The 19807-nt window shown below is 52.0% G+C and overlaps 3 protein-coding genes and 1 long non-coding RNA gene across 4 annotated transcripts in view; 1 reads left to right on the top strand and 3 right to left on the bottom strand.

Moving 5' to 3' along the window:
* The window catches only part of GGT1 (gamma-glutamyltransferase 1), a 29832-nt gene extending 22658 nt beyond the window's left edge, over window positions 1-7174 (bottom strand). The window contains exon 1 of the mRNA XM_072803437.1: window positions 7150-7174. The gene's annotated coding sequence lies outside the window, so the exon portion shown is untranslated. The remainder of the gene's footprint in view (window positions 1-7149) is intronic.
* LRRC75B (leucine rich repeat containing 75B) lies at window positions 2949-9419 on the top strand. Its single transcript, XM_072803440.1, has 4 exons — window positions 2949-3125; window positions 5593-5721; window positions 7174-7289; window positions 8674-9419. The coding sequence occupies exons 1-4, from the start codon at window positions 2949-2951 to the stop codon at window positions 9179-9181; spliced, it is 930 nt and encodes a 309-aa protein (XP_072659541.1). The 3' UTR covers window positions 9182-9419.
* LOC140619664 (uncharacterized) lies at window positions 8410-12697 on the bottom strand. The gene is made up of 2 exons (XR_012019514.1): window positions 11146-12697; window positions 8410-9289 (listed from the first exon to the last, which is right to left on the bottom strand). It is a non-coding gene; the product is annotated as an uncharacterized lncRNA (long non-coding RNA).
* A 5969-nt stretch (window positions 12698-18666) lies between these two features.
* On the bottom strand, window positions 18667-19167 carry LOC140619659 (small integral membrane protein 15-like). The gene has a single exon (XM_072803434.1). It carries the CDS (start codon window positions 19024-19026, stop codon window positions 18802-18804), a length of 225 nt encoding a protein of 74 aa, XP_072659535.1. The 5' UTR covers window positions 19027-19167; the 3' UTR covers window positions 18667-18801.
* Between the last annotated feature and the right edge of the window lie 640 nt (window positions 19168-19807).

Here is a 19807-nt window from a genome sequence, read left to right as displayed (position 1 = left end):
TAATAAATAAATAAAATCTTAAGAAAAAAAGAAGAAGAAGAAGAAAGCACTGAAGAGAGACACACACACACAAAAAAAGAGAGAGAGAGAGACACACACACACACACACACACACACAGGTAATAAAGCCAGGGGTTAACAGAACCCCAGGTGGCAGTGATGTCGCTGAAACCAAGGAACGTCAAGGATGTCAGCAACTACCAGAAGCTAGGAAAAAGCACAGGAAGGTTCTTCCCTAGAGCCTTCAGAGGCAGTGCAACCCTGCCAATGCCTTGATTTCGACTTCTAGTCTCCAGAACTGTGAGAGAATACATTTGTTTTAAGCCATCAAGTTTTTGATAATTTGTTATGACAGTGACAGAAAACTAATACAGCTGCCTACTTTGCCTGAGTTTGTTCACCCTACAAGTGACAGGTCCAGGGGATTCCAATCCGTCCTGAGCCTGTACTTGTGAGCCTGTACCCCCTCCACAGGGATCCCTGGCCCTGCAGGGCAGGCTTACAACACATCCCTACAGGGCCAGCTCCAGGAGAAACTGTTTCTGTTGAGTGTCCATCTGCTTCTTTCCTCCTAGTGAGTTCCCAAACCTTCCTGCATCCTTCTTTGGAGGGGCTGCCAGAAGGCTCATTGTCACCTGGCTCCTTGCTGAGGTACCATAAACCCTGCTGGTACCTGGGCTTGGTCTATCCCACTGGGTAGATACAGAAGAGGCCCAAAGGTCCAGTTCCAGCCACAGCCACAGCCCTTCTCCCCTCCTGCTGGGTCATCTGGACTTTGGTTCCCTGTCACTCCAGCTGGGCCACCACATGGGGTGGCCAAGAGCTTGGGAAGCCAAAGGTGTGACTGGCACCACTACTTGTCTCCTAGCAGGCTCCCACTTGGAGCCCAGGATGCTCCCCAGCAAGGCCTGGGGTTTGGCTATGTCTCTCCCACCTGACTCTCTGACTCCCCAACTTCCCACCTCATTGGCTGCCTGGGGACCCAATTCAAGCCGCTGAACCTCCATTTCAACCCTAGTGCCTGGGAGGACAATCATAGCACACTGCTTCCCTACCCCCACCCCAATGGGGTCTCCACAAACACAGACCTACTGAGCAAGGCCATTCCAGGGAGAGATGCCAGCAGCCATCACTTAAATATGCACAGAGATTAGAAAGGGGGAATCATGCACCCCACTCCTGAGAGCACAGCTCTGTCTCTGGGTCCTCCTGCCCACTTCAGATTAGGCCAGAAACACTCCCCAAGAGCCAGCTCAACCTAACCACCCCCACAGGAGGCAGAGGGAGGCCTACCCAGGCATCCAGGCCCAGACACCACCTCCCTCTTTTTCTGGGAAAATGTCCTCCAGGAATCTCTCAGCCAAGAGCACAGAGGGTGGGGTGGGGCTGGGGGGGCAGTTCTCTGCTTTCCATATGGCTCTAACTCTGAGCACTCCCCTTGTGTCTCTGCCTGGGTTGCCCCCTCCCCAACCCCCCCTGCCCCAGCTTGGCCTTCTCATGTTTGAGGGGACAATTTCCAGGCCTGGCTCGGCCTCTGGAAGGATATGGTCAGGATTTGGGAGACATCCCAGCTCTGGCTTCAGCCCTCAGGATGTAGAAGAGAGGGAGGGGGTTCTTACCAGGCTGCCAGCTCTTGACAGGGGTCTGAGAAATCCCGGGGGGCAAAGGGCTGCTGCCTAAGTCTCTGGTCCCGTCAGGTCAGCGACAGCGCCTGGACCCTGGAGGAAGGCAGGCTGAGCAGTCATGCAGGTTTGCCAGGGAGGAAACCTGTAGTGCCAAGGTGGCCCCAGGACAATGCTGGCTACAGAGGCGGGGGTGAGTGGAGGCTGCTGGGTCCAGCTGGCAGATGGCAGGGGAAAGGGGCCCCAGGATAGAAAAACCCTGGGGGGGTAGCAGTCCCAACGGGGGTGTCCAGGCAAACAACACAGGGTTTGGGGTTCAGTGGGAGGTCAAGTGGCAAGGATACTAAGCTATCTTCTGTCTTGTATCAGGGGCTCAGCCCTGGGGGACCACAGAGCCCAGCACCCTGTCCCTAGACACACTCCTGGGAGGCAATACCTAACCCAAAAGAGGGGCCTGAGTCTGACCTCACTTACCAACTGCCCTCAGATGGCCACTCCTCACCCCACATACACCCTTTTCTGTGCTCGCCCCTCCTTTACCTGTGCCCAGGCCCACTGTCCTCACAGGCTGGACACATCCTCTTTGCTGTGGGAGCTGGGGGTCTGGAGCCTCATGCTCCAAATGTCCCCTACCCAGGGAATGTGAGGGCCCAGAGCTGGGGGGGGGGGGCGTGGGGGGGCTGTCCCTCAAGTAGGCTCCTAGAGCTGGGTGGGTCCCTAGCTCAAGCTTGATCCCTAGAGGAGCCAGGACTCCCCCTCTTCACACTGCCTCCCCACCCGTCAAGTAGAAGAAGGAAGCCTGGGGCAGGTGCATCTGACCTGCCACCAGCCGGCTCTGAGCTGGCCCTACGCGGGTAACCGGGTAACCGGCACTCTTCATCCCCCCAATCTCCCAGGCCTGGGTCAGAGGAAGGGCACACCACCTAGCCCGCCCAGCCCTGTCCCCAGTCGGGCAGGAGGCGCAGTAAATATTTGGCGAGCAGGAATGCGTATGCAGGTGGACAGGTCAGCTACTGCGGTCGCCCACTGCCCGGGGAGTCCCTGAGCAGGTGACGGCACAGTCCCCCCTGATTCCGATCCAGCGCTCGCAGCACCACCAAAGCCACGGGGCCACAGCCAGCGCCTCCCTCCGCGTCTCCAGGCCCCGCTCCGGACGCAGCCCCAGAGCCCGGGCTGGCGTGGCCGCGGGGGGGGGGGGGCTCTAGCGAGCGCTCGCGAGGCAGCAGGGCCCCCGGGTCCCCGCGGTGCGGCCGGGCCGGGGCGGGGCCGGGGGCGGGGCGCACGCGGCGGGGACTCCCTCGGGCTCGGCGCCCGCGGCGGGCGGCCATGGGGGCGCGGCTGGGCCGGCGGAGCGGAGCCGAGGCGGGCTCGGAAGCCGGGGCGGCGGCGGGGTGCGGGCCCGCGCCCTATGAGCGCCGGGTGCGCTGGCTCCGCGAGATCCAGGCGACGCTCCGCGAGCGGCGGCCCGAGCGCGCCCGGCAGCTGCTGCGCCTCCTGCGCCAGGCGAGAGAAGGAGCGGGCGGGCGGGGGCGGGGGCCGGGGCCGGGGGGCGCGGCTGGCCCGGGGCGCGGGCGGGCGGGTCCGCGGGGGGTGCGGCGGGCTGAGGGGTCTCGCCGGGGCGGGGGCGCGAGGGAGGGGAAGCCGTGGGCTGGAGTGGAGGCCGCTGAGGCTGCGGGGGCGGGGGGCTGTGATGCGGAGGAGGGGCCGTGACGGTGGCCGCCTCTCTGGGGTTTCAGAGGTCAGTCTGTGTGTTGAAGGTGCCCCAAGCTTGGAGCCAAGAACCCAGATTCAGGCCTCGGCAGGAGAAGAGTAGAGCTGGGAGGAGCCGCAAGGGAGGGGTGAGAGGGGGGTGACATCTTGTGCCGAGGGGCAGGGGAGGAGGACAGCTCCTCTCTCCTTGGGGTGACCAGCTGGTCAGCCTGCCCAACCTCACCATGACACCAGGGCAGCCCAGACAGAGCTACAACTCACATCACCCATCCTCCTAACAGGCAGATCACCCCCGTTTGGTACATACACCTGGCATCTGTACACCACAACAGCACGTCTGGATTGGGGTGGGGGGGATTGTGCCTCTGGTCCCACACACACCAGGTACCTGAGCCAGCCTGGGGTGCCCCCGGGAGACATGGGTTCTGGTCCCAGCATCGCCACCCGGCAAGCCACTTCCCTTTCTGGCAGTGTCCCCACCCCTCGAAGCAGCTGCCACCACAACCTGCCCCTTCCTGGAATCTGAATCAGCCATGCAGGTGTTTGGCCTACAGGTGGATGATTAGAGAAGGGAAACTGAGACTTGGACAACAGTGGTGAGCCTCCAGCCACAGAGAAAATTAGGGGGGCAGCCAAGGCCAGAGCCCAACCCCTGGCCTCCCAGCCCACCCCCTGCTGTGCTGGGCTTCCTTTCTCTGGGCTTCGCCTGCTGGAAAGGTGGGGCTGGCCCTTTAAGAGGAGCTGTCCGCACCAGCAGAAGGTTGGCTGTGTGTCTGGGGCCCTGTCTGGGTCAGCCCAGGCTCACCAGCTAGCCCTCTCTTCTGGATCCTCCCTAGCTGGCATTTGTAACTTGAATGGTGTTTAAAACGCAAACAGCAAAGCAGCACCGAATCAGCTAGACCATCCAGAGGCACAGATCTTTGTCTAGAATGGTATCTGGAACCAAAGCACCAGCAGGACTTTTTTTCTTTTTTTTAACTGGGAAAGCAGTGATGTTGCCCCCTTGTGTCTCAGAGGCCAGAATTCCCAGCCAAAGAGGGGGCTACCCTGCCCCACAATCCACAAGGACTCCACAGTTATGGCCCTTGGGCATTCCCACCTGGCCTGTCTGCCTGTGCACAGGGTCTTTAAGCATAAATCGTGTCACTCTCTGGCTTGGGGAGGGCCCAGGGGTCTGGAGGCCCCCCTGGCTGTGCCTGCCCCATCAGCTTGTCAGTATATACTCTAAATGGGCACTCTAAAAGGATGTTCAGTACCACACCAGGCCTATGGGAGTAATGGGAGGAGAAGCCCAAGGACTGAAGGCAGGAAGGCCAGGGCAGGCCAGGGACCCAATGGTGAGGTCTCTGAGGGGTGGGAGACATGGAGGCTGGACAACGTGGCCAGTGGGCCGGGGAGGGTGGGAATGCCAGGCCGAGCGTGAGTCTCTAGTGTTGCACAATGAGAGCCATTTGGTTTCCAGTAAAGGGGTTAAGGATCAAGCTTAGGTGCGTGTTTCTGGAGCTGGCTCTGACAGCCCAAGGGTAGGATGAGATGGGTGTTGGGAGGCTGAGAGGCCCAGGAGGAGGTTGTTAGGGAGAGAGGCCTGAACCTCTTGGGCCAGTGGGGAGGGTGAACTGGGCAGAGATGGGAGAGGGAAGAGTGCCAGGTGGTTCTGAGCTCTCACTTGAGTGCTGGGAAGATGGGGACAGTGATGCCCTTTACTGAGCTAGGGCACAAGAAGTGAGGCCAGCTTCAGGTCAGGAGGTGAACACACCCAGTCTAAGCTGCCTTTGGGACATCTGAGCTGAGAGAGAGGTCCAGTCCCACAAATGGGGCCTGGACCTGTCAGCAAACAGATGGTGACCAGAAGTCTAGAGAGCTTGGGAATAGATGGAAGAGGCAAAGGGCCCCAAGGGAATGTGGGAGGATGGCAGCATTTGGGGGTCCTCAGAGGAACCCCCAAAGAACCCTCCAGACAAGCCCAACCCCAGAGGTAACAGGTGTCATAGTACCATATTTTGCCTCCAGGGAACCAGTCTAAGGGTTTTGGAACCTATTTATCATCTCCCTGAAGCCCCCGATGCACTGACACTCTCCTCATCCAAAGGGTCCCCTTGCTTCTGGACAGTTGGCCCATTGCCGCCTGGGAAGAGACTCCAACAAGCATCAGAGAGGGAGACCGAGAACTGGGAACAGGCGCGAGGGTCTGGCTTAGATGGGGACCTGGAGACGGGAGAGCCCAACTCCTGGCTCACTCAGCTGTCCTCACCACGCACAGGACCTGGGCCTCGAGGGGACCCTCCTCACTGACATCCTCTACAGGAATGTGGCCTTCCTCAATCTGGTGGACCCCATCTCCCATGACCTGCTGGTGAACCTGGCCCGGGACCTGCAGTGCCCCAAGACGGTGAGGCCAGTAGACGTGGGCCTCAGGCTGGGCAGTGCGGCTGACAGGGACCAGGAACACCCAGGGCTGGAGGCTAGGAGCCTTGTGTTCATCTGGCTTGCTTCAAGGCTTTAAGCAGGTCAATGTCCCTCACTGGGACCTGATGCCAGTTTCAGTGTATTAGGATGGCAAGCAGCTAGAACACCTGTGAGCTGTGCTTTCCTACATCTGAAAAGTCATGTGTTGGGTAGACCTGCTTCCACAGTGCCAGCACTGTGCGCCAGGGCCTGGGACCCAGGCAGAAAGTCATACAGGGACACTGCGGGACATAGAATGTTCTGATAAATCTGCTGATGGAACCAAGCTCCAGCCTCTGAGTTCCTGGGGCCAGAAGAGAGCCACCCTAGGCTGGAATCCCTGTCCGCATGTCCCCATCCTGTATGGATACATCTGGGGACAAGTGTGCACTGCTTCCCACAGCAGTGTGAGCCACAGGCAAATCCCTCCTCATGTTGAATTGGAATTTGCCATCTGTGGCCTCCATCCCTCCTCCTCCCAAGCCACCACATCTGCTCCCAACCCTGCTTTGGTGGCACCTGCAGATACCCTGCCACGAGCATGGAAGGTGCTGTGCTCCTGACACAGCCACCAGCCTCCATCCCTTAGTCACAGGTCTCTGTGTGAAACAAGGATGCCCACTATGGGCCCAGCCAGCTCTGAACTCCCACATCTATAAGCAGGCATCACAAGGATTCTGAGGCTAGCTTCGAGCCACACAGTGACTGCCAGGGCTTGCTGCCACTGTGTGTACGCACCGTTAACAGAGGAACAGGATAAAGAATGTGCTGGATAGTGGAGTGTGCTCAGTGCCAGCTTTGTGGAAAGCAGAGCATCCCTGTTTTTCCCCCTCCACGCTAGGTCTCTCTGAGGGCCCACTTAGGACCAGGAGAGAGCCAAGTGGTGGGAGTAACACATTAACCCTCCCAGCCCTGGCAGCCCAGACCCAGGCCCCATAGGCACGGTCTAGCTTGGAGAGTGAGAGGAAGAAGAGCATGCTGACCTGGCTTGTTCCTATTCCCTGGGGGTGGCGTCAGTGGAGCAGGGCTCCCTGGAGGGGCCTGGTCCTGCCTCCCCCTGTGGCGAGTTGCGGGGGGATCGTTGAGGGTGGGCAGGGAGCCGGCTGATAGCCTCGAGACACTGGCCTTGGGCCTGAGGACAGGGAACAAGGGCCCATTGTCTAGGCTTCCTCCCGCCGGGCACCGCGGGCTTCAGACCAGCCTGTCCAGTTCCCAGTGGCAGCCTCCCCTGGCTGTGTGCCAGGCTTCAGCCAGGGTGGGGGGTGGGAGGGGGAGGCCAGTGGTCAGCTCAGTGATCCATGATGAATCATGTGCTGGGGCACACACTTGGATCCCCAAGGCCCCGAGGGGGATGGGAGGGACTCAGCCTTACCCTGACAACGCTTCCCCTCAACAGGACTATGAGCTCTGGAAGTCCTCGGATAAGATCTGCCGGCAGCTCATCTACCATCTCACCCCTCACTCCAAGCGGCAGCGAGGATCCAGCCTGCCCCAGAGGAAGACCCCGAGCTGGTAAGGGGAGCCTAGCCACAGCCCCACCTCATGGCCCCTTAGGATCCCTTCCTAGGCCGACATGGAGAGGCAGCTCAGCAAGAGGCTGGTGCCTGAAACCGTACCCTGTGAGCCCCTCACTCTTGTCTGCATCACAGCTCTGGAATGCTCCCCAAACCAAGCTGCACGCTCTCTGTGACCTACTTCCATCACCCCTCAATCCCTGGCCTGTCACAGGGCCTGGCCCCGACCCCTGAATCCTCACAATAGGCTGTGAGGGAGACAGATTCTGGGTCATGATTCCAATTTTATAGGAAAGGAAACCAAGGTGGGGAGAGGCCAAGTGGCTTGCCCAAGGCCACACCCTGCCCTGATTTTCCTAGAGCTCTTTAAAAAGCCTTGCTAGGCTGCCTGAAGCCAAGGCCTCCACCACCAGCCTGAGACCTACTCTGCTGTGGGTTTCCCTTCCCAGTCACTCCATCACAGCTCTGTGGCCAGACTCAGCCTAGGGACTTGCTGTGGACACCAGGTCCAGGGACCTGGAACCACAGCCCCGGTGCTCTCCCCTGCTTGCTTCCCTACCCCCTGAGCCCGGTGGCTCACGATGAGCCCAGAGCCCATGGGGTTGTTCCCTCCCTAGCAGTGGTCCCCCTGCCTAACTGCATAGTAGGCCATGTTCAAACAACAGTAGAGACCTAGAGGGCAGTTCCAGGGGTGGTGGAGGATGCTTCTCAGTCTCTAAACTTTCTTTCCAGCTTAGAACATAGGGGGCCCTTCACCTCCCAACAGCCCACGGCCACACGTCCCAACACATCCCCTCTTGCTCCTCCCCTCTTGCTCCTCTAGCCCCCAAGGCCAGGGAGACTACCCTGATACCCTGTCACCCCCATAGGAACATCTGTCTGTACCCACAAAAGGTGGACTTTGGAGGAGACATGGGGGAAAAGATGTGGGCTCAGCAGTTAGAGTACCTCAATTTGAAGACCTGGCTTCTCTCTCTTAGTAGTATGTGACCATGGAAGAGTCCTGTTACCTCTCTGAGCATCATTTGCTCCTCTGCAGAATGAGATCATTCTTACTCTAGATATAATAAGAGTGACAACGTAGGCACGCAGTAAGGTTTTATAATAGTGGCTCGAGAAACCTTAACACATGTATCTTTATTCCTCATATCAGCCAAGTCTCCTTTTCACCAAAGGAGAAACTGAGGCTCAGAAAGGTTCCAAGAATTGACCAAGGCCACCCATGTAGGAAGTAGCAGTTTGATCCCAGTATGGCCTGACAGTAGGGCCCGGGTCCTGCCACCACTGTGGGCTGCCCCGATGGGTGACCGTCTGCAGCTGGTGGGGCCTGCCTGGGCCATGGACGCTGGCTCAGTCCATCCTTGCCTGCAACCCTCCCACAGCCTCAAGAGCAGCCTCCAGATGACAGAGCTGACCGGGGAGACCGTGAACCTCTCAGGGATTCGGCTGTCGGCGCGTGATGTGCAGCATATCATGCGCTACCTGGGAAGCCAGGGAGCTGGGCTCACGGTGCTGGACCTGAGCTTCACAGGGCTGAGTGACGAGCTGTTGCGCCTGCTGCTGCCCAGCCTCTGGACACTGCCCCGCCTCACCCAACTCCTGCTCAACGGCAATAGGCTGACGAGGGCCACTGCCCGTGAGCTCACCGAGGCTGTCAAGGACCCCACCAAGTTTCCTGCGCTGGCCTGGGTGGACCTGGGCAACAATGTGGACGTAGCCTCCTTGCCCCAACCCCTGCTGGTTGGCTTGCGCCGGCGGCTGAGCCAACACACTTCACTCCCCACCATCTATGAGGGCCTGGACCTTGAGTCTGAGGGTGGCACAGCCTCCACCTGGGGCTCGGCGGCTGCTGGGCCAGGGTCTGAGTCCCAGGCCTGCTGCACGAGGTGACCTGCCACCCACCCTGACTCCTACCTGAGTGCCAACACTCTTAGGCACGTGGGATGGAGGATGACGGAGGCCTTCCAGGACCCCGGAGATCCGGTGTAAATGCTCAGCCTGGAATGAAGGGGATGGAAGGAGACTGGCTTCATCAAAGGCCAGCCAGTCAGCCCAGGATCAAGTGTGAGGCTTCTCCCAGCAGGGAGGGAGGGCCCAGCACCTGCAGTAAACGGTGATGCCCCCTCTGCTTCAGCCTTTCTACACTGCGGACCTCAGGGCCGCTGAGCGCCAGCCCTGCTTCTGGGGTGGGGAGAAGGGGCAGCCAAAGGTTCGGGGGTGTTGCCCACCTGAAAGGGAGGGACCAAGCTCACACTGACTTCCTGCAGGTGCTGCCTGGGCAGACCCCATGGTGCAGGGTCGGGTCTATCTGTGGGCAGGGGCTTAGAGGAGGCCTCCAGGGACCTGACCTTAACAGCTGGGTGGGGCTTGGAGTGGAGCAGGTTGGGAGGCTACAGAGGGGCAAAGCTCAGAATGGAGCCCCACAGCAAGCTTGGGTCTGAGCCCAGGATGCTGACCTCCCCACCAGGACCCCTTGGGCTGGGGATAAGACTGTGCTGACAGGAGGCCACAAAGGGCAGGTGCAGCTCCCCCACCCCAACCAGGACCCATCCCCCTGTACTTAGTGGGCAACTCCATGGGGTTAGGAGACACCTCAGACCAGAAACAAAGAGCTTGTGTGTTCCCTCCAGGCCCTTACGACCCATGTGCACAGTCATTCCTCTGGGGGACCCCCAGAAAGCATGCAAGAGGTAGAGGTGGACACATCAGCAGTGGGAGCTGGGAGTGGAGCATTCTGAGCACTGCCCCAGGGGTAGTCGGCTCCCAGCAAGGGGCTATCTTCTGTCCCCTCAAGGACCATCAGGGCAGGCTCCAGATCAGAAGCCTAAAGCCATGGTTACCTGCTCAGCCATGTGTGAAGACCTGGAGTACAGCCCAACTAGGAGTCAGTCAGAGCAAAGAAAGACAATGAAGGAATTTAAAGATGTCCAGGGGGGAAACTGAGGCTCAGAATGGGGAAGCCAGCAGCCGAAGTCTCCCAGGTCAGGTCTAGGGCAGTGGTGATGCTCATGGATAAGGAGACACCTGATGGCAGAGAGAAGCTCCAAGGGCCAAAGAGAAGGTGGGGCACTCCCCTGGGCCTACATACCCAGGCCCACCAGCTGACCTTCCTCCACAGTTGGGACCATGAGTCAGCAATGATTCCAGGCCAGCCAGATGCATAAGAGCCTCTTGAGCCAGAAAGGAGATGGCCAAGAAGGGTGAGGACGGCATGGTGCTGGGTTCCAGGAGCAGGCAGGATGTGGGGAGGAAAAGGAGCTCCCTCTCTGCTGCCGCCTGCCCCTCCACCCCCCCACCCGCCACCCGAGGACAGGCCCCTGCCAGCCTGGCTGCTTTTGGAAGAACCCTTATCCGGAGGTGGTGGGAAGGGTGTGAATTACACCAGGTTCAGCCCAGCTCTGCTCCTGACTCGCTGTTGGGACCTGGCCAGGGCCTCCTCTCTCCTGGCCTTGGGTCTCTCCTTTTTCCTCTGTGTTAAGGCTGGCTCTCCAGAGGCCTTCCAGCTCTCAACCCTCCATGTCCTGGGGTCCTGGCCCTCTCAGTCCTCCTTGTTTTAAAGACATGGGCCTGCCCATTGGCCTGGGAGCCACAGAAGTATCTCCGGTGCCCAGGCTCCGGAACAAGGGGCTCAGGCTCCCCGGCGCAAGATAGAGCAGGGTGGGAGATGAAAAGGGCCAGAAGGGAAGAGAAAGATGGGGAAGCTGGCCTTGCCCTGGGCAGGCTGTTAAGTCCGCCACAGGCAGGCAGCCGTGTTCTGTGATTCCTTGCTGGAGAAATGCCGAGCTCGCTGTCCTCCCTGCCCTCCTGCTCCCCTCGCTCCCTGCCCACCACTGGCCCAAATCCAGCCCACAAACCTTGAACACTGCTGCTGGGAGAGATTCCTACCAGGATGGTGTGACGACCTGAGCGGGGTGTCACCAGGCGAGCTCTGGGAGAATTCAGGCAGCAGCAGCTGGTCTCAATCTCCCCGCCTCTCAGACGGAGGCACGCGACGCAATAGCTGAGCTCGAACATAAAACAGCTCAAGAGAAGAGGGTTGGCCTTGTTGCCAGGCAGGTGTCACAGCCCCTTCACGAGCCCTCACGCCGGGGCCTCATGGCCATCAGTGAGGCTACTCTATCGGCAGAGACACTCCAGTAGGAGGGGGCTTGTGCCTTGTGAAGCTTGGGGGGCAGACAGCCCCCACCAGGCAGGCTCCAGCCTGAGTTCCAGACCCCAGAGGCAACAGATAGGCCTTGCCCAGGCCTAGTCTTGGAGGCAGATAGGCTCAGCTTGGTCCTGGCCCTGTCGCCCACTGGTGGTGTCCTCTCGGAGTCTGTTCCTTCATCTTGGGAACTAGGTACACCAAGCCTCCCCTTGTCCTGCTGGAGAGAGCATGACACGGTCTGGAAAGCGCCTGCTGTGTGGGAGGGCACAGGGCAGGCACACTCTTCAGCGTCAGTGGGGCCTCCACCCAGGGCTCCCTGGATGGGAATGGCAGGAGCCCAAACCTCCAGGACTCAGCAGAGCTGAAGCCATTTATTTATTTAGAGAGCACTTCTGTAGCCTTTCTGTGGGCCAGGTACTGTGCAGATGGCTTTACATTCCTTTAATTCTCTTTGCACTTATAGGTGAGTGAACTGAGACAGGGAGAGGTCAAGTGATCTGTCCAAGGTAAAGAGCTAGAAAGGAGAGAAGCCGGGATGTGAGCCAGGAGGCCTGGGTTGTCTGTGATGCTAACGCCAGCCTGATGCCTCCTGTCCCACAGCCATCCCGGGTTGGGGGTGAAGGGGGGTTGCTGAGGGTTCATGGGAATTCTTGAGCAAGCCCCCGCCGGAGACACCATTTGACATAGCAGACCTGCTTTGATAGCAGGTGTCCTGCAGCTGAAGAGACCCTCAGCCACACTAGCCCTAGCACAAGACCAATCAGGACCTCCCTGGGCCTATTTCTTTGTGTGCAAAATGGGTGCAGAGGGTAGCAGTGAGGACCTAGGCTTTGCCCTCTTCCACAATTGAAAGGGACAAATGGGGAGTGGGTTCAAAAGCACTCACCAGCCTGAATGAAGCCCAGCCCTGTACTTAGGGTGCGGGATCGATGCCCACTTCTGACGGTCTGAGTGGGACAACTGCAGTTACCTTCACCTCTCTGGGCATCAGCCTCCTCAAGCTTAAACATGCTTTGCCAGGATGTTCAGAGCATTGGAGGGAAACATGTAGGAAAGATACCTGTGATCCACAGGACCTCTGTGACCAATGCTTGGGAACTTCTTTACTGCCCAGAAGGGAAAATATTTGAGTCCAGATAAGGTGCTTTCCATATGAATCTACAGCAAATGTCAGCCTCTGCTGAGTCTTCGTCTTGAAAATCCAAAATCTCATGCAGCTGATCCAAGTGGTTGATATCAACCCAGCACAGAGGTTTTTCTCTAGGTTCTAAAGGGAAAGGAAAACACACTTCTTCCTCTTAGAGATGATTGCAAATCATCAGTGAAAACCAGTATTTCCTTTCCCAACTGTATACTTCAGTTTTAATTTTTAAAAATTATATTGTGTTTTTTTTTTAATTTTTTTTTTAATTTTTATTTATTTATGATAGTCACAGAGAGAGAGAGAGAGAGGCAGAGACATAGGCAGAGGGAGAAGCAGGCTCCATGCACCGGGAGCCCGACGTGGGATTCGATCCCGGGTCTCCAGGATCGCGCCCTGGGCCCAAGGCAGGCGCCAAACCGCTGCGCCACCCAGGGATCCCTATATTGTGTTTTTATCTTTAAAATATATATATTTATTTTTAGAGAGCGAGAGCATGCATGAGCAGGGGGAGGGGCAGAGGGAGAAAGAGAAAATCTCAAGCAGACTCCACACTGAGCATGGAGATTGACGCAGGGCTCAATCTCATGACCCTGAGATCATGACCTGAGCCAAAATCAGGAGTCTGGCACTTAACTGACGGAGCTACCCAGGTGCCCCCAAAATTGTATTGTATCTTAAGATTTTATTTATTTATTTATTTGGGACAGAGAGAGAGCATGAGCAGAAGTAGGGGCAGAGAGAGGGATAAGCAGGCTCCACACTGAGCAGGTCGCTTGTCGCAGGGCTCGATCCCAGGACCCCGGGATCATGATCTGAGCCAAAGGCAGATGCTTAATAGACTGAGCACCCAGGCACCCTTGAACTGACTTTTAAATGGAAACACAACATATCAGAATTTATAGGATGCCACTAAAATGGAACTTGGGGGGGGTACATTTATAGCAGTAAACATCTATTTAAGAAAAAAATAAAACGGTCTCAGATCAATGATCTCAAGCTATATTAATACCAGACAAGAAAATTCACTTAAGAATCTAGAAAAAGGGGCTCCTGGCTGGCTCAGTTAGTAGAGCATGTGACTCTTGATCTTGGGGTTGTGAGTTTGAGCCTTATGTCGAGTATAGAGATTATACAAAAAATAAAAAATTAATTAAAAAAAAGGATCTAGAAAAAGAAGAGCCAATGAAACCTAAAGTAAGTAGAAAGAAGGAAATAAAGATCAAAGTGGATATCAATGAAATAGAAAACAGAAAATCATAGAGAAAATCAAGATGATAAAATTGATAAACTTCTAGCCAGACTGATCAGGAAAGAAGAAAGAAAGAAAAAAAAAAGACACAATTACCGATCTCAGAAATGAGAGGGGTGACTACTACAGATTCCACAGATATTGAAAGGGAATATCATGAAAAATTTTGTGCCAACAAATTGAACAACTTAGATGAAATGGACAAATTCCTTAAAAGATCCAAAGTACCAATATTTAAGAAGTACTAACCTGAATAGTCCTATATCTATTTTTTAAAAGATTTTATTTATTTATTCATGAGAGACATAGAGAGAGAGAGAGGCAGAGACACAGGCAGAGGGAGAAGCAGGCTCCACACAGGGAGCCCGACGTGGGACTCGATTCCGGGGCCCCAGGATCACACCTTGGCCTGAAGGCGGCACTAAACCTCTAAGCCACCAGGGCTGCCCAAATAGTCCTATATCTATTAGAGAAACTGGAATTGTAGTTGAAAACTCTCTACAGAGAAAATTTCAGGTCTGTTTGCCTTCATTGAGGAATTTTACCAAATATTTAAGGAAGAAATAGTATCAATTCTCCACAAACTCTTCCAAAAAAATTAAAGAGAAGGAAATAACTCATTTTATGGGACCAGAATTACCCTGATAAGCAAAAGCATGCAGGCAAAGAAAGATATTACAAGAAAAGAAAACCATAGTGAGATGCTACTACCCCAGAGAAAATGAAATATATGTTCATGCAAGACCTTGTATATGACTATTCATAGCAGCTTTATTTGTAATAGCTAAAAACTGGAAACAACCCAAATGTCCACAAATGGTGGTACATCCATCCAATAAAATACAACTCAACAATTAAGAGGAATTGATATATTCAACATTGTGGGAGTCTCAAAATAATTACGCTGAGTGAAAGAAATATAAAAGAATACATCCCATATTTTTGCATGTATCTAAAACCATAGGGGTGCCTGGCTGTCAGTAAGAAGAATGTGACACTTGATCTCAGGGTCGTGAGTTCAAGCGCCACATCAGTGTAGCGATTACTAAAAGAATAAATAAATAAATGAACTTTAAAAAAAACACCTCTAGAAAATGCGAACTAATCTATAGGGGCAGCAAGCAGGTCAAAGTCCTTCCTGCTTGGAAGGGAGTGGGCAGGGAGGGGCAGAAAGGAGGCATTATCAAGGGGTACAAGGAAATTTTTGGAAATGACTGGTATCTTTACTGTCTTGATTGTGGTGGTGGTGGTTTCATGAAAGTCAAAATGTCACCATATTGTACATTTTAAATTGTAACACTTGTTGGGGCACCTGGGTGGCTTAGTAGGTTAAGCTTCTGATTCTTGGTTTCTTCCGCTCAGGTCATGATCTCATGATCATGAAAAGGGTCATGAAACTGAGATGGAGGCCCCTTCGGGCTGTGCACTGAGCCAGGAGTGCACTTGCAGATTCTCTCCTTCTGCCCCTCCTCCCACGTGCACAGGCACGCAGGCACATGTGCCCACTCTAACAAATTAAAATAAAATAAATATAAAAAAATAAATTGTGGGGATCCCTGGGTGGCTCAGTGGTTAAGTGCCTGCCTTCAGCCTGGAGCATGATTCTTGAGTCCGGGAATCGAGTCCGTGTCGGGCTCCCTGCGTGGAGCTTGATTCTCCCTCTGCCTGTGTCTTTGCCTCTCTCTTTCTCTCTCTCTCTCTCTCTCTCTCTCTCTGTCTCTCATGAGTGAATAAATAAAATCTTAAATAAAATAAAATAAAATAAATTGTAACAATTATTATGTCCGCTTTTATTTCAGTTGTACTACAATGAAGGATTATTTAAAAATACAATACAGGGGTGCCTGGGTGGCTCAGTCGGTTAAGGGAGCCTGCTTCTCCCTTTCCCTCTGTCCCTCCCCCTCCGCCTGCTCTTGGTGGAGCACAAACCCACACTCTCTCTCAAGTAAATAAAATCCTGAAAATAAATAAATAAATAAATAAATAAATAAATAAATAAATAAAGTAAAAGTTCAAACAACTAATTTCTCTTTTGGCTTCTTCTTTGATCCATGGGTTACTTAGAAGTGTGTTATGTTATTGTGTTTCCAAATATTTAGAGATTTTCCAAGGATCTTTCTGTTAATGACTTCTAATTTAATTTAATTTAATTGTGGTCAGACAACATACTTAGTATGGCTTTGAAGCCTTTTGAATTTTGGTAAATGTTCTGTGTGTGCTTGAGAAGAATGTGTACTTGAGAAGAATTTTGCTATTGTTGAGTGGTTCTATTAAGTGTTAATCAAAATAAAGTTGACTACTATACCCTGCTGGCTTTCTGTCTATTTGAGCTATTGATTATTGAGAGGGGAACTGAAACCTCTGACTGTAATTAGATTTGTCTATTTCTTGTTGCATTTTTTGCATCAGGTATTTTGAAGCTTTTTATTAGATGCATAAATGTTTAAGATTTTTATGGCTCCATGAATAACTGACTCTGTCATCATTAGGAAATGACCATTATCCCTGGCAAGACTTCTTGCTCTGAAACCTACTTCTTTAATATTAATGTAGCTAGAGCTACTCTAGCTTTCTTTTGATTAGTTGTTAGCAATGGTATTATCTTTTTCCACCCTTTTACTTTTAACCTATTTGTGTCTTTATATTTAAAGTGTGTTTCTTGGGCAGCCCTGGTGGCTCAGCGGTTTAGTGCTGCCTTCAGCCCAGGGCCTGATCCTGGAGACCCAGGATCGAGTCCCACGTCAGGCTCCCTGCATGGGGCCTGCTTCTCCCTCTGCCTGTGTCTTGGCCTCTCTTTCTGTGTGTGTCTCTAATAAATAAATAAAATATATTTTTTTAAAAAGTGTGTTTCTTGGGTGACTGGGTGGCTCAGGAGGTTAAGAGTTTGCTTTTGGCTTAGGTCATGATCTCAGGGGCCTGGGACTGAGTCCACGCAGGGCTCTCTGCTCAGCAGGGCATCTGCTTCTCCCTCACCCTCTCCCTCTGTGCTCTCCTCCCCTCTTCCTTTCTCAAATAAATAAATAAAATACTAAAAAAAATAAAGTGTGTTTCTTACAGGTAGTATGTAGTTGGGTCCTGCTTTTTTATTTAATTTTTTACTTAAATTCTAGTTAGTTAATTTTTTTTAGATTTATTTATTTATTCATTCAGAGAGAGAGAGAGAGAGAGAGAGAGAGAGGCAGAGAGAGAAGTGGGCTCCATGCAGGGAGCCCGACGTGGGACTCCATCCCGGGTCTCCAGGATCACGCCCTGGGCTGCAAGCGGCGCTAAACTGCTGCGCCACCAGGGCTGCCCCTAGTTAGTTAACATTAGTGTAGTGGTTTCAGTAGAATTTAGTGATTCATCACTTACATATATTACCCAGTGTTCATCAGAACCATTGCTCTCCTTAATACCCATCACCCATTTAGCCCATCTTCCACCCACCTTCCTCCACAACCCCTAGTTTATTCTGTATCATTAAGAGTCTCTTATGGTTTGCTTCCCTCTCTCTGTTTTTTTTTTTTTCCTTCCCATATGTTCATCTCTTTTGTTTCTTAAATTCCACATGAGTGAAATCACATGGTATCTGTCTTGCTCTGACTTATTTTGCTTAGCATAATACACTCTAGCTCCATTCACATCATTGTAAATGGCAAGATTTTTTTTTAAATGGCAAGATTTAATTCTTTTTGATGACTGAGTAATATTCAATTGTGTATATATACCCTATCTTCTTTATCCATTCATCAGTCGATGGACATTTGGGCTCTTTCCATAGTTTGGCTCTTGTTGATAATGCTGCTATAAACATCCGGAGGGAAGTACCCCTTCAAATTTGTATTTTTGTATTCTTTGGGTAAATAGTACAATAGTCAGAGGTTGTTTTATTTTTAACTTTAAAAAATATATATTGTATTTATTCATTCATGAGAGACACAAAGAGAAAGGCAGAGACATAGGCAGAGAGAGAAACAGGCTCTCTGCGGGGAGCCTGATGCAAGACTTGATCCCAGGACCCCAGGATCACAACCTGAGCTGAAGGTAGATGCTCAACCTCTGAGCCACCCAGGTGCCCCTATTTTTAACTTTTTGAGGAACATCCATACCATTTTGCAGAATGGCTGCACCAGTTTGCATTCCCACCAGTAGCATAAGAGGGTTCCCCTTTCTCCACATCCAACAACATCTGTTAACAACATTTCTTAACACTTAACACAAGAAAGAATGACCTGGTTCCAAAGTAGCACAAGGTTCACATTTTTACTGCAATCTTTACGTCCTGGTGCTATTTTATTCAACAAGATACCTCTTAAAAATGGCAGTGTTCATAAGTACAAAAATTGTTATATCCAGCAGGTGGTGTTCTACATAGTTAATAAGATAATTCTTCATAAAATTGATTTCCAAAAATGCATAATGTCTGATAATTACCTCAAAGGCCAAAAAATGAGCAGAAATAATCATTGGTTAATATTTGGCTTTGAGAAAGCCAGAAATGATTCAATTCCAAGAAATAAGCTATAATGATAAAAAATGTCATTAAACCAAAAGACGTCTTTTAAGCCAAAGCAAACTTTTCACCTCAAGATAGTTCTGGTTTTTACATTCTTAATTCCCTTTGTCCAGGACAGGACTTCAACCTAAGCTATTATTTGGCTAGAGTTCCTAATGCACAGTCATCCTCCACAGTATGTTTTCATTACAGCACATAAATTGCAAAATGGCAAATGTCTAAGTCAGTTATAAAGAATTTATAGCATAGTAAATGCCAATTTACAAAAACCATCAATAGACTTCTGCGCCAAAGCCTAAAAGTTGCTGCAGTAAAAGTCAAAACTAACATGATTCTTTGATATGCTCAGACTTTGTTTACTACAAATTATTGTCATAAAAAAAAAAAAAACAGAAAAGAAACCTTAGTAGATCCCTCCAAAGCTGTGTAATTTTCCAAATGATTCTCCTCGGGTTGTAAGAGCCTGTCCATTCTTTCAATTCTTTTTTAGTCGTTTAGCTTTTGCAATATTTTCTTGATGTTTTTGCTTCTTCTTTTGTTCCTTTTCCCTGGTCTTAATCATCTTGGCCAATTTCCAGGGCAGCATGGCATTTGCTAGAAACAATGAAATAAGAGCCAAAACAATTGTTGTAAGGAAGCCATATGGGTCCTGTGCAGACCATTCCACAACATACTCAGCCCAAGCATTTAGAGCAAACATCCTTCTAAGTCTTATGTTTGAGTAGTGATCTCCAACTTTGTCCTGAGATTATTAGTGAGCCGATTACAATTTCTGTTGACCCTTGGCTGCTTGTCTTCTTTGGCTCTACCATACACTTGTGAGACAAGGTTAAATTCTATATCTTCCTTCTGCAAGGTGTCCCCTGGACTAGATCTCCAAACCAGATGCTCTTGGCTCCTGAAGCTGCAGCTGATGATACTTCACTGGTATCAGCATGTCCCTTCCATCCTTTGTTTTCCCGCTTGCTCATTCTTCCTTCTCTACTCTATCCAGCCACCGCCCCTCAGGGGCTGTGTTCACCCACCCTTCAGCCTCCAGCACACCTCAGGTCTGCCTGGAAATGGTTGCCTCTGCTGGGTACTGGGGCAAAACCACCCACCTCTCCTACATCACAGCTGGGACCATGGGCTCAGACCCCTTAAGAGGCCATTATTGATGGCCCATTATCTTGCTACTTATTTTCTATTTGTCCCATCTGTTCTATGTTCCTTTCTTCCTTTTTCTGCCTTCTTTTAGAATATTTATGAATCCATCATAAATCTCCTTTTGTTGGCTTAACTTTTTTAATTGAGGTAAAATCCATATAATACAAAATTCCCCATTTTAACCATTTCTTATTAGATTTTATTTTTAAGTAATCTCTACCCTCAACAGAGGGCTCAGGGATCAAGAGTTGCACACTCTACCCAATGAGACAGCCAGGCGTCCCACCATTTTAAAGTGCACAATTCAGGGGCGTTTAGCACATTCTCCATGTTGT

This window comes from Canis lupus, chromosome 27 (assembly GCF_048164855.1).
Source record: "Canis lupus baileyi chromosome 27, mCanLup2.hap1, whole genome shotgun sequence".
Classification (NCBI taxonomy): domain Eukaryota; kingdom Metazoa; phylum Chordata; class Mammalia; order Carnivora; family Canidae; genus Canis; species Canis lupus.
Note: the sequence above shows the minus strand (reverse complement) of the source record. Positions and strands in the feature narration are given on the sequence as shown.